Source organism: Pholcus phalangioides, unplaced genomic scaffold (assembly GCF_987345545.1).
Source record: "Pholcus phalangioides strain wild (caught in Gottingen) unplaced genomic scaffold, Ppha-v1.0 ptg000008l_1, whole genome shotgun sequence".
Lineage (NCBI taxonomy): Eukaryota > Metazoa > Arthropoda > Arachnida > Araneae > Pholcidae > Pholcus > Pholcus phalangioides.
In genome coordinates this window covers 16,023,985-16,039,173 of record NW_028301601.1, presented here as the reverse complement: position 1 = coordinate 16,039,173, position 15,189 = coordinate 16,023,985, and the positions used below count along the sequence as shown (strand labels likewise).

The window sequence follows — 15,189 nt, the reverse complement described above, 5'->3', positions numbered from 1 at the left end:
GACGTAAGAAACATGAAAAATAACTAAAATTTTAAAATGATTTGTTGCCCTTATTTGACCCTGGACCTTAAACGTGTGGCCCCGATGACTCAGATGCTGAGATGTCTCAACAACCACTGATAACACAAGCAATTGTGTTGTTATTAATATTAAAATTCCAATATTAGCAATAAATATTCAGGGTATCCCATAATACTATAAATAAGTTAAAAATTCATAATACAGTCGAATCCCGTTATAACGAATATGAAGACGTTATAAGAGCACGGAGAAATTACTTCGTTAAAACGAAATTTCGATATAAAGGAATTCCAGGTTTTTGAATTGTTCCTATGTGTAAATTTATCTGGAGGATTAGAAAAGTGTTCGTTAAAACGAGATTTTTACTATAACGGTATTCGCTAAAACGGGATTCGACTGTAATTGAAGGAAATGATACATTTGAATGCGGCTTGCGAAAAAGTTATTTTCACGAAGGTGGAATTATTTTTTAGTGTAAAGAAAAAAAAAAATTAGTTCAAATTTTGTTGTTGGAGGGCCAGGGAAATCTATCCTGCAGGAGCAATTTGTCCCGAAACTTTCTTCAATCGCTTCTGTATTCAAAACATTCATATAGCTTCAATCGACGATTCTTAAAATAACTATTTCTTCCTTTATTTGGAGCATAATATATTTTTAATTGCTCCGTACATTGAAGGCTGCAGCAATCAACTAACCTGATATGGGGGAGGGGGGGGGCATATACAGGGTGTCCCTGAACTCATAGGCCAAACTTTGAGGGAAGGTAAAGTATACATAAAGAAGCGTACTTTGTGCAGCAATGTGGGGTCGGAAATGAAAAGCGTTGGCGGCAAAAAGAAAGAAAGAAAGAGGGTTATCATACTAGGGGATTTGATTACCCGGGTATCGATTCAGATATCCTTTCAGTTAGAGATCAACATGACAGAGACTTTCTTAAGTTGGTGATCGATAACTTTTGTATGAGAAGCCACTAAGGGTACTGGCATTTTGGATTTAGTTCTCACTAGTTCCGAGGATCTTGTTGAACATGTTTCGGAGGGGCGGGGGGGACGAGTTTTCTTCAGTGATCATCGTGTCGTCAGTTTTCACTGTAACTTTTCTTCGGGTAGGGTTAATAAAAAAAGACTGATCACTAACTTCGATGTTTTGAGAGGAAGGTTAGCGGAAGTTTTCGAAGGCCGGTTGGAATCAGTCGGGGTGGTAGGTCAATGGAAAGAATTTAGCACGAAGCAATCTTTTGTTTAGCGCGACGTCATGCCCCCCTTGTTCGAAAAAAGCATGTTTGTACATCGCGCCCCTATGGTTTACGGATAGATTGCGTAACCTTTATCTTGAAAAGAAAGAGCATTCAGAGAGTATAAAATTGGACGAGGTGACCTATCATTGTTTACTGGTAAAAGAAAGGCGTTGAAGAAAGCGATAAGGGATAGTAAAAAGGAAATTGAATCTAGATTGGCAGATAACATTGGCTCTGACCCAAAATCATTTTTTGGTTACGCCAGTAATGGATGTAAGGGGACGAAACGTCAGAGGTGAAATGATGGAAGAGAAATGTCGGGGAGGAACATCAGGGGTGAAATTTAGGGGGGAACAGTAAAAACTGTCCGGGGCGAAATGTCTGTAAAAAAATTTCGTGTGTAAATCGTTCGTGGAGAATTCACTGGATCCCATTTTTGCCGAAAATCGCCAAAATGAATCTGGAACTCAACAAGAACGCAAAACGTTCCATTTCGTAACTCGAATATTCTGTAGGTCGGAGATTGGCTATATCTTACTTAACAGAGTGAGAAATTATTAAAATGATTTTTTTTTTCATACCTTAAGCATCTGAAATTTATAATCCTAAATAATCTTTTCCGATATCCGTCAATAATGCGATTATTAATTACAGATAATAAGGAACTTTCGAAGTAAAAAACAAATAAATTAAAACAAATCCAATTTAAATTTATTTTTATTCCAATCAGGGAAGAAAATTCTAATTGCAGAAAGGGAAAACGAATCCTAGAAACAGGAAATAATCGAAGCTCATTAGAAAGAATTCATTTTCTCGCATTTTATTTCATTTTTTTTACGAATAATCTCGGAAATTTTTAAGAGTCAATTAAACAGTCATTTTCAACAAAAATCAGTTTTTCGTGTTAAAATTTTTTTTTTTGTTTTAAATTATTGTTATTATTATTTTTTTTTCCTTTCAAATCGCTAGCGTTGGCTTAATTGAGCCGAGGTTCCGGTTCCAGTCCCACTTAGTCTGCGAAAATTTCCGCTAAATTAGCTGATCATTATCTCGAGAAAAGCGAAAATTAATCGAACCGAGTGTGTTTTAATTAATATTTCTTCTACTATTTCCGATTTTTTTTTTCCTCTGTTGTATCTTCGGAAATAACTGCAGTTGTATCGGTTGTTTTGTGTACAGGGCGCTGCAGAAAAATCTGAGGATATAATTGTTTTCCCATCACATTTGCTTGTCGGCGGTAAACAATAAAATTCATCTATATTTTAACAATTTATTTATAACATTTTTAATCGATTGATTTTACAAGTAATTTTTAATTAATATATGTACACAGCTCGGTGACAGTAATATGCCGGGTGAATAGCAAACAGAAGCATGACATTTTAATTCACATTAATTTTTAATGTACCTCTAGGAACCGTTGATCCTAAAGGTACACTTCCAATTAGAAGTTTCCAACTAAAGCGCAGTACTCAGATGTCATTCATGTTTCAAGGGGTTGTCTAATTATTAAAATAATAAAAAATAACTTTTTATACAGGCCTCGCGTGCCCCAAAACCCAATTTGAAAGTTGTACTCCCTCTCTCCTGGTACCAACAAAAAATTTCACTACATTTATCACTTTTACTGGCGATTATGCATAATTTCCAAAAAATAAAGTTGGAAAGTCTGATAAATATAGAAAAATTTATAACGTTTTCTGTTCTTCATTAAATCATAATTAATTTACCCGTGCATGATACGTGCACTACACACATTTTAGGGTAAAACATAAAATAAATGTGAAGACATAAAAACATTCATATAAGAACGTTATCAGTCTTGTAATGTTGGCTTTCTTCAAACGTATCAGCAAAAACAAACATTACCAATCGAATATATAATTAACTGAACATAACTATATGGTCCAGTAGTTATGTTCAGTTAATTAAGTAATTTATTGACGTTTTGTCAAATTTACCAACAGGAACTTGGGATTAAACATAATCTCAGTTAAATATGATAAAATCTCGGTTTATAATCAAAAACCAATAGATTAGAGTTTGGAAAAAAATTGAAGTTTGCGTGATTTTGCTGCCCGCTATCGATATTGTCCGATAACGTGGAGTGAAATACATGAAAGGCCTATTCCACGGGACCGGGGATCAGAAAAGTGTCCGTTAACGGGGAGTGTCCGTTAGGGAAGATTTTCTGTAATTAGAGTCAAGGATCATCGTCTCAGTCAGTTTTGTGATTAATATTTTTTAAATTTTAGCCGGGAGGGGGGGGGGCAATATGTATTTCTCGCTTATGCAGATATCGGGCCTTGCTGCTAGGTAAATACTGTACTGTCCGGGGTTGATAAGTTCAATTCTTATTCCTTTATCACGCATAGGTACGTATATCGATAACGTAAGGCTGTAACTAGGATATCTTGGGGGTGGGGGGAAACGTAATTTTGCCACCCAAATTTCACTGTAAACGTTTATGATTTTGTAATGATATTTGTGTTTCCTCTGAAATTTGCCGTCCTTCTCCAGATTGCTGCCCTGGCGAATTAACCTCACCGGTTTCCACCCAGCGGTAACCACAGGTTTTTTTTTTTTGGGAAGGATCAACTAAACATTTTAGCCCATCTGCATCCCCAAGCGTAAAATTTGGCGAATTTTTATTGATCTCTATCCCTAAGTGCGGGATAGTCCGCAAAATGCTGGTTGTTTTTTTTTATATCACCGAAAGCGGAGTGACCCGCTCAGGCCAATGGTCGCTGTACCCTAAATATGAAACAATTTGTTTCTGGAGGTAAAGATGAATACTTGTACGTTATTTTCTGCAGAGAGAGCTCCTTGAAAAACTTGATATTGAGACCTTAATTTTTTCAGATGTGTTCAAACTGAATCAAATGATATAAATCCGGCTTAGAATGACAAATATGTTCACAATATCTGTCAAATATATATGTTTATTTTTATGAAGTGCATTCTTACCTATTGCGACTTGCAGTAGCACTCTACTTTCTGCTATTGGCGATTTTTCTGCAATTTTAGCTATAGTTGGCAACTTTATTTGCCTTTAACAATTTTTTTTAGAACTCTACAATCGTTTGTCAATTTTTTTTTTGGCAAGTAAGGTGTAATAATGCTTGCTTTTGACAACTTTTTTTTCTTTTAGAGGCAACCTTGCGTGCTTTTAACAACTTTTTTTTGGCTGTACATGACAACTTTAATCTGGCAATATTCCGAATTCCCGTATTTAATCGCAGGTTGTGCACCCGATTTGCAGTATTGGCGTGTGAAAACAAGTTTCGTCATCTCGATGGATGTTGATACTGTCCGAAGTTGAGCACTCGGATATATGAAGCGGTTTAGACGCGTGATGCCATCGAGTTAAATAGGGCTGTTTTCACCAGAATAAATTACTCATTTTCATCAATTCTCTATATTATCTAGCTTTTCTTAAACATATTTGCAGTAAAATCCAGTGATTTTGTTTTACCGTCAGGTCTCTTTTCCGGGATCTCCACCAATGGCGGGGCCCAATTGAACCAAAACCTTGAAAATGGTAGAATAGAGATCTTTGCCAAGACTGTAAATTTTATTAAAAATTTTACATTGATGACATGTCAACGTCAGTTCAAAAGTATTAATCAATTAAAATTTACATAAATATTATACTTATTAAAAATAATTTCCCGTGTCTTAAAAGTTCAATCACGAAGAAAAATTAAATAAACATATATTTCGATTTTAATAATCCAAACAAATATACCGCTAATAATTAAATCATAAGAGCGGAACCCAATTCTTATAAATTATTAGATACAATCTTTGAAACTGGAATAATTAAGCAACAATGCATTGCTAAAACTCTTTTCAATCGCATTCTGAGATTAAAAAACATCATTAATTAATTGATCCAACCAACGTGCGAGAGAATATTTAATACAAATAAGAGAATATTGAAATATTTCAGTTCCATTCCCTTTGTTTGTGTGCATTTGAATTCATTTCTTATTATTTAAAATGCAAATTGGAAAACAACTTGATTAAAAAGTTTTGTAGGAATTTTTCTTTCTTTCAAGGAAAAGAATGAATTCTGGTTGATTAAATAACGAATGCGAAAAAATAAAATATCTTTAATTCAAAAATGGAAGAAATAAAAATATTTATTTACTCTTATATTGAATTCGGAAATTGTATTTCCGAGAATAATGATATTTTCCGGGGAAAACTGGATGAAATCCTATTGCTGATCTACATATTAATGGACGCAACCTCTGGAACGTAAATTGCGATTAATGAAAGAACTTATTTTAAAAATTAAGAATGAATTTTTCTGTGGGTGTAATTATCATACGGATTTGTTCAAAAAAGGATTGGATATTATTGTGGAAATTTTGAAAGTATAAAATAAGTATAAGGAATATTTTACCCTCGAGACATTCTTTTTTGTTTATAATTTATGCTATTATGGTTATTAATTTTTAATCTCATGAAATACATTTTTTTATCGCATATTATCTTATTAAAAAGATAATCCACTGAATCGAGAGAAAGACAGAATTCTCTATAATTTACGCTACTAAAAATTATCTCTCATATTTTAATAATATATTTACTTTTCTTCAGTCTAAATGGATGGATACTTGAGTTTATTAGGATGATCTTCCCTATAGAAGTGGGAATTGATACTTGAAATAAATTGCCAAAAATGTATGAAACAAACAATAGAGAGATTCCAGGAAAATTCCCAAATAGCTTTAATATTTACAGGCTTTTGTTAGTGACCGCACACTGTCCATCCAACCTTGACAAACTAAATGCTTTGGTTAGTTATGTTGTCTCTGGCTTTGTACGATGTAAGGTTTTGTCGTAGTTGTAGGAAGACGTCGTGTTGAACAAAAATAAGCATTTAGTATATCTGGGACATTCATAGTAGCGAACATTTTACTTCGATTAATTACTCACTTCAAGCAATTAAATTATAACAATTAACAAAGAGTTATGAATGGTTATTTAATTAATTATTTACTTTATCTCTATTCTAGAACGTGATTAATCTTTCGAAGGTTTCTAACAACTGGCTGTTGCGAAGATTAATTTTTTGGAGAGAGAAAAATTCAACTGCCTTTATGCGGGGAGCCGAACCCGCGTCCTTTCACTACCCGGGTGAACGCCCTAGACAACCAGACTATAGAGACAACGAATCTCTCAATGTTTCCTTGGAGCTCGTGTGCACTGAACGAGACCGTACATGGACGGCCAGACCTGACTCGGGCCAAGCCAAAAAGCTGCATTAAGAGTTAATTAATTAATCTTTCAAGCGGCTTTGGGCCAAGCTCACAACTACTGACGCTGCCACCAGATAGTGACCACCAGATGGTGAGCTTGGCTTGAGTCAGGTCCGGCCGTCCATGTACGGTCCCGTTCAGTGCACACGAGAAAGATTGAGAGGGTCCTTGCCTTCGTAGTCAAAAGGTCTAGGGCGTTCGATTCCCCGCAAAGGCAGTTGAATTGTTCTCTCTTTCCAAAATTCATCAGCCAGTTGCTAAAATGTTCGTATGTATAGCGAAGAGTGACGTCATCCTTGCATAATTAATCTTTATTTAATAAATTATTTACTTTATCTTTATTTACTTGATTATTTACTCAATAATTTGCTCAATACTTATTAACGTAATTATTTACTTAATCATTTACTTAATAATTTATTATCATTATATATATATATAACCTTAATTACTTAATTACTCATTTAATGTCTATTTTAAAATTTACTGGAGAGGCTCTGCCCCCTCCCCCCGGCACCTTCGGCGGCCAACCCCCATTTTCTTTTAACAACATATCTTGTTTATTTCGTCCCACTTCATCAGCGTGCTATGAAAAATGACATGTGAAAGCACCAGCTTACTGACGAATTTTACAATAATAAAGTAACAAAAAACAAATGTGATTCATGAAGTAAGCGCAGAAAACTTTCCCCATGGGGGTCCCCAGAATGAAAGCTGTCAACTTTTCCATCGGGGCTCTCGACCTGGAAGTTTAACGGACATCCCTCCCCCCCCCCACACCGTGAGGGCCTTGAAAAATTTTCAATTGTATTCATTTTAACAACGAATGAAATCCAGGGACCCAAACAATTACCCGGGACCCAATGCGCCGAATTTTAGTGGGGGCCCCCAAACTGGCTTTATCTCGGGTTACCGATGTTGCAGATTTTATAGAATGCTAAACAACAAAAACCATCGAGATCCATCCAACCCTTCCCCCCCACCCCCGAAATGAAACCTGTCAACTTTTCCATGGGGGCCCCGATCTGGAGGCTTATCGGACATCCCTCCCCGTGAGGTCCACGAAAATTTTTCATTTGTATTGATTTTAACAACGAATAAAATCCAGGGCCCCCAAATAATTACCCGGAAACCGATTCGTAGATTTTTATAGCCCCCCCCCCCCCAGACTGGATGTATCTTGGCCTTCCGCTACTGCAAATTTTTCAATGTTAAAGCACCAAGGAAACAATGAGATCATATGAAGATCCCCTGAAAATTGAACATTTTAACTTCCCCATGAAGGTATATGTGCATTGTCTTGCCCTAGGTACTCCGACCCTGTGTGTTGGGAGCACTTGTTAAATATGTATAATATACATATACATACCTCTCGGCATGACCCTCACAAGGGCAGGGCTGACAGGGACTGGAACGATTCTTATCTCTTTTTGATTTTTCACACTATAAATTAACTACAGAAGGGACCCATGAAAAAGTTGGTTTGGGGGGCCCGCCAACTATCCCAGCTTAGGGGCACTGTTGCAGGAAGTGGGGGGGGTCATGCCTCTTGGTACATACACATAACTTGGTCCCGATGAGTCAAACAGTTCCCGAGTTAAATTAAAACTTGACCCAAAATCGTAACCGACTTCCGTTACATAAAATCGTCACTAATTTCCGTTGCATAGAAACGGGCCCTTTTCGAGTTTGTGATTTTACATTACACAGTAGATATAATCATTCGCTATATATATATATATATATATACATATGTATATACGTAATTATATATGTACATTGTGCAATTCACTTAATGCAATTTATTTTTGAATGCAAATTTATTCTAGAATCTTTTGAATGAAAATAAACTTAGCTTTCCGTGAACCACGTAATTTTATTACCTGTAGCGAACTCTACCGATAACTCCTTCACTAAATTTTCTTTCTCCACCAAAATATACCATTTTTTAGAACAATATTTTTTGCAAAACACATTCCTTCAATTTTTACAGTAGACTTCTAAGTAAGGATTTATGGAAGACCCTGTATTTCCTTCACACGGAAATTTGGATTAAAAAAAAAACAAAAAACAACCTGGCTTCAACCGCATACCTGAACATCGCGAAAACGCAAGTATTTCCTATTTCACCCGATAACAAGCAACGCTACCAATATAAAAAAACGCGTTATCACCGATAACACCAACAGGTAACGGAGATAACTCTCTTTTACATCCAATCGAAGACTCGTGTTTTCACAATACCTGTTTATAAATGAGGAAGAATCGACGAATCTTCCTGTTGTTTCCACAAGACAATCCTGCCAATAAGAATCATTCAATTGAAAGAGAAATCAGGAAATACTGATAATATTTAAAAGCATATTTCGAAGAAACAATCAAATCGAAAATAATGATGTACCCATTCTGCTAGAAATAATCGAAATTATCAATTCTTCTTATCTTACGTTCTTCGGAGTATAAATATCGGAGCCGACGATCGATTTATTTATCCTTTTCCTGCAAATATTTGGGATTTTAAACCAGGAGCTAAAACAGGGAGCATTGCTGTGAGTAGCCATTTTGGCCCATAATTTCTATTGTTATAATGAAGACTTTTGTGTAAATCATATTATTATTATCACTTACAATTGAATGTTTCCGCAAAACGCTAGTTTTTTTTGGGATGAAGTATCGTAGTCTGAGTAGCGAGTTCATTTTGTTCCCGATGTTTTACTAATGATGGTGTTTGACATCATCAGGAGGTGTGATTATTGAGTACTGAATTAGATGATTTTGTTGCCAGCTGCAGGTCTGTAAGACTTTTACTGATTGGTTGCTGTCGACTTAGAATGATTATTTTCGTTTATTTATTTACGTAGAAGGCCTTGCAAGGACTTTTCCCGGCAAAAGTGCGATTATTAATGGATTTTACTTCGATTTATCTTTGATTCTCGAATGGTTTAGAACAGCGGGTTTCCAAATTTTGGGGTCGCGATTCACTCGGGGGGGGGGGGGCTTAAAGGAGCTAGGGGAGTCGCTTAAGATTTTCCACAATTTAAACGTCTTAAAATGAATTTATTTCGTTCTTTCGCACCGTAAATAAATAAATATCACACCTTAACACTTATTATCCATGTACGCACTCACTAGTCAAAAGCAAAGCACACAACTAATAGTAAACTGCAATAGTGTAACAATCAGAAACTACAGGGTGTCTTTGAAAGAAACCCCGAACCCCCATGAAAATTGGAAATTTTAAAAAAACAGAAAAAATTTAACTAATCGTTCCAGGTTAATTAAACATTTTTTTTCATGCTTTAAAATTTTAATTATCAGGAGTAACGAAATCATGTATATAGTTGCAGATTTTGATGATAGGAAACCATACAATCATCCAACTTTCACTGTTTGTCAAACACAGTTTGATGTATCCCCGCATAGGCAACATACATACATACAAGCACGAACAATCACGTATGTCGATCAGAATGTCACGTTTTCAAATAATGCAGAGTTAATTGTGAAAATGTGGATAGTGGAGGTGCAACGCCATCTATCGATCAAATTTTAACAGAGGTGGAAAAAAAAGTTGGGGTAGGGGGGGGGGAGGAGTTCGCTAATAAAACGTGTCAAAAAAAGGGTCGCGCTTCGAAAAGTTTGGGAACCACTTGGTCCAGAACATTTACAGTTACAGATATATTTAATAATTCTATGGGGATTATAGCGAATGAAAATTTATGAAGCCTTGAAATTTACGAAAATTTATTTTTTCTTTTAATTTTTCAAAAATTTACCATTGTAGGATTAGCCAATGTATTTTAAATTTTTAAACGGATCTCTAATTTCCAAAATGTCATTTGTTATGCAGACTAGAACACAAGAGAATGATATATGTTGTTGGTGAGTGATGGAGGAGTTGAGAAAAAACATGGTTATGCTAGTTAAAATAAAATATTTATTACTATAAAATTTATAAACTTAACATTTTCAGGACGGTTGTTGTTGCGTGTTCATTCCGCGGTGACTGCCAGCGGAAGTGTGTTTCTCGCCAAGCAAGATCAAATCTTGCCAAACATCGGCGGCTTGACGGGATATACAACAGAGTATCCCCCCCCCCCCCAGCTACTTAATAGTCGGTATTAAGAGAAACATAAAGTATATAAAAACAATATATGCGATACGCAAATAATGCATGATGGGCGGTACAAACAAAAACTGTGCATAATGATATTCGTAGCATTTGAGAATGAATTTGCAAATCAATAATAAGTGTAAGATGCATGAATTAGCAGAGGGGGGGGGGGAATATATATATATATGTGTGTGTGTGTGTGTGTTTCTCGCAAATCGAGATCAAATCTTGCCAAACATCGGCGGCTTGGCGGGATATACAACAGATGTGAGTCTATATAGTCGTTTATATTTATTTACCCTATTGCGAAAAATATTTTTCTTATGTCGGTGCTCGATTTTACGGAACTTCAATGCACGAATTGCACATTTTTACGAACTATTCTTCTGATCCCAAACAACACACCATTCCTTTAAACATCTATTCTATTTACGAACCATTTTTTACGTCCATATGGGTTCGTAAACACGAGCGCCGACTGTACAACGAATTTCCCGGTTTAACGAAGTAACTTGGTCCCTCTAAAACTCTACTGCAGTTAATTTGTGTTACGTTAATGTTGTATTGAGAGTTTATTCTCAGATAACTTTTCCTTAATTTTTACTTTAGAATTTACTTTATCTTCAGTTGCACTAATTATTTATCTAGTTTTTACTCTAGAATTGTAATTAATCTTTATTGTAGAATTGCACTAAACGGCATTCGAGAATACATTCAATCTTTATTTGCATAATTATTTATTAATATGTGGTTATAACTGTTAATAACTATATAACTGTGTACTTAGTCTTTATTTCAGAATTTGCTCATTATTTATTTACGTATATTTCGTAATTATTTACTCAATTATTCATTAAATATCCATTCTAGAACATTGTTCTTCATGTTTGTTAAAGAATTTACATAACATTTACTCACATAACACTTTATTCAAGGGTTTTTTTTTTTTGCGATTTACGTCATATTTATTCAGTTTAATATTTATTGCAGAACGTACCGAATCATTTACTTGAACTTTGTTCGAGAATTTATTTAATCTTTACTCTTAATCTTCATTCTAGAATCTCCCGTTGACCATGAACAAGTTCGTCATCGCTCTTATTGTCGCAGTTGCATTCGTGCATCTTGGTGAAGGATACTCTAACTTCTGTCCTGGAAGTAGATTGCATTGCAATTTCGGTTAGTGTAAGAATTTACGTACATTTATTCGCATTTTAATGTGTTTTGTTCAAAATTTTTTGAGTTTTTCCTCGATATTTATAATACGATATAAATTGAAATTTTCAAATTAATTTTGACTTAAACCAAAACAAGGAAAAACTCACATTAATGTTATAAAATGAATATCGGATGGGTATTAGGCTATTAAATACCGTTTTTGTAAGACAATAGTTCTTGACCCCTAACCAAATGCTATACGATTTCGCTTCCTGCACCTTCTTAGGTAATGTGTTTGCTAGATTTTTGTCAGAAAAAAAAATTTAGTTTTTCTATAATCAATTATATTCATTACAAGCCTGGTTATTTGTGGAGATGGAGATTACAAGGAAGAAAATTCATCCCTGCTCCCACGAACCCCGAGTCTCTCGCTTGCCGAACGAGTGCTCTACCATCTAAGCTATGGAAGCAGATAGAGCACTTCAACCTTGGAGCGTATATATATGTTGAAAGGTTCCGTACGGGAGTGATGAATTTTCTTCCTCTCTTGTGTAATCTCCACAAATAACCACTTTCAATGAATGACATTCACACACATGACATCTCCACATGAAGTGGAGAGGACATTTCTATATATGAATTATTCATTATCCATTTTTCATATATAAATTCTCTTTTACACATTATTAAATACAATTTTTGGCATAGGTAGTTGCGGTTTCTTTTTTTGGAAATTGATTCAGAAAATTGAAAAAAAAATATTTTAACATTTTTTTTAAAATTTGAAAGAAAAAAACCCTTCTTCTCTTAATTAATGCCAATCGAACAACAATATTATGTTGTTAGGCACTTGATTAATTTTTTTGATGTTTTTCCTAAATGCAGAGTGTTAATACAAGGCCGTAACTGGAATTTTGGGAGGGGGCAATAGGCAAACAAGCGTGCGGCCGGTTGGACTGAGTTGTGACTGAAATGATTTTCCCGACTGCGAAATTCGATGACGTATAAAAATATATATAACGCGGTATTTTAGTTATTTCCTAAAACTTGTTGCCTGGAGCAGTCACCCCCTTGGCCCACTTTAGTACTAGCCTTGTGTTAATCACACAATGTACGAATGCAAACTAACCGCAAAGTATTTTTGGTATTAATGGTATTTTTCTCCAATAGAACAGCTAAAAAAAACCACTTTTGCGGTATGATTCACATTTTTCGAAGAATTGAAAAAAAATTGAACTTTTCTCATCCTCTCAATTTTCCCGAATAATCAATTAACATGTTATCTTTTTTTTTTTCTAATCTCGCAACCAATCCCAAAAATACTTTACCGCACAGGCCTTGGGACTATAAGCATCATTTTCCTAAGCCTATATGGAAAATATTTCTTCATATTCAAACATTAGCATTGATTAATTTTACCTTGGGTATGGGTACTGGGCCGTTCAGATGTACGCTGAAAACTATAATATGGCGGAAAAAAACAAGTAAAATCATGAGTGTAAAATTAATTATGACACAGAGAAGTATGCACGACTATCTCAGATAATGAACTGAAAAACAGAGCACTAACTCTATTGAAAAAACTTATCAGTAGTATAACCCTGAGGGTTTCTGACTTCAAATCCCAAAATTGAGGGTTTCTCGCTTCAAAATATTCCTTAAAATTTGAAGGAATATTTTCACTCCTTAACGGAATTTGGAGGAGTAAAATTGAAAATGTTGATGCTTGAAGGAAGCATCTAGATGCGTATTGGCAAACACTGCTTCTATGTATTCATGCGGGATACTCAAGCCTCATATGCTTATTAAGAGGTGAGCACTCATTTCTAGAGATATGCAAGTTCTCTATATCCATTTTTACTGATATGAAAGCATTCTATGCATGCGTAAAAATAAGCACGCATCTTTCGCGTTTCACGGATGAGCAATTTTTTTTCAGGCATTATCATCGGAAAACAAGCCTCCTATACCTTTCGACGGAAATGGAGCTAAATTTTCATGGCTAAAAGGGTCGTAAGCGACAAATTTCAAGGGTCACGTGCACATATTCCTAGGGTTTGAGTAAAACTCTTACACATTTCTAGTAGTACGTTTACTTTCAATGCATTATAGAGTACGCAATATACACCTCATACTCATATCTAGGTGTACGAAACATAAGAATCTTACTCATATGTAGGTGTACGCACAAAAATTTTACGCCAATCCAACTATGAGAGGGTGTCCTAGAAGCATAGAAATTTGGAAACCTATGATTTAAAATAATATATAAGAAGCCCTATATTTTCTATAAACAAAGTTTTATTTCATCCATTCAAAATAATCATAATCGAATTTCATTGCTAATTATGCCTTACGTTTATATTATTCTCAAGGTCAAACTTGCTGCCGACTCTCCAGTACTTTGTACGGCTGCTGTAACGTGATGAACGCCGTGTGTTGCAGAACAGGCTGCTGCAGACAAGGCCAATACTGCCTGGATGCACTCAGGGCCTGTGTCGGGATCGGGTTCGCCGAAAACGGTAGCTACGTCTCCGAGATCACTCCGATGAATCAGTGCTCTCAGACCGAGCTGAAGAAACAAGAATGAATCGATTTCTGAATCTAAGGCTGATTTTGAATTTCGAGTATTTCGTCATATATTATATTGATCGTGCATTTAATTAGGAACAAAATTCATTAAAATCGTTACGTTATTTGAATTTGTTTTCTTGATTTGTGAATAAATGCAAGTATTTTGATGAGAATGATTGGTTCGTTGAATTTTTTTTTGGCAATTTAACAATTTATCGATCCTACTACACGAAGTGAGTAACTGGCACACACAAACGCATACCTTTATTTAACTGAAGTTTAATGATCGCGTCCGTAAACATTTTTACAGCTCAAAATTGATATAAATAAATACCCTAATTTTCATTAACTCAATAAAGGGGTTCTCGACCATTAAGGCGCAAATGCAAGCTATTTCATTAAAAAAATTAACTCCACAGAGAGAGGGTAGACGTACAATACGATACCTGAATGAATACGGAAACTCAGACATATTTAACATCTTAAAACACGAGAAAGAGATGGCAGCACTTCTTGTACACTGAACACAAGTAACGCAACTATCATATTAAACGTTAACGCCACACATGATGCACAGTTCCGAGAGATGATGCTAAAAGAACCAATAATGGAAATTAAAGTGCATTCAATATGTGTGTGGGGGGGGGGGTGAACATATAACCCGCAATACACAACACACTTTCCCCGACATGCATTAGTTCGATAGAAATTCTCCAGAGGAATGTGCACGAGATGCGTGTACAGTTCAGTGGTTGTAAATCGGGGTAATTGGTTGTTTTACCCTCTTTTCTGTAATCTCAATTTAAAATTTCTGT

At 35.3% G+C, this 15,189-nt stretch overlaps 1 protein-coding gene across 1 annotated transcript; it reads left to right on the top strand.

Moving 5' to 3' along the window:
• Positions 1-9,007: 9,007 nt before the first annotated feature.
• Positions 9,008-14,547, top strand: LOC149083901 (uncharacterized). The gene is made up of 3 exons (XM_089235423.1): positions 9,008-9,077; positions 11,704-11,821; positions 14,176-14,547. Exons 2-3 carry the CDS (start codon positions 11,719-11,721, stop codon positions 14,388-14,390), a joined length of 318 nt encoding a protein of 105 aa, XP_089091549.1. The 5' UTR covers positions 9,008-9,077; positions 11,704-11,718; the 3' UTR covers positions 14,391-14,547.
• The last annotated feature ends 642 nt before the right edge of the window (positions 14,548-15,189 follow it).

Coding starts and splice junctions, on each gene's coding strand:
- LOC149083901 (XM_089235423.1), top strand. CDS start 11,719: ATGAACAAGTTCGTCATCGCTCTTATTGTCGCAGTTGCATTCGTGCAT. Junction 11,822..14,175: donor TAGATTGCATTGCAATTTCG/GTTAGTGTAAGA, acceptor ATTATTCTCAAG/GTCAAACTTGCTGCCGACTC.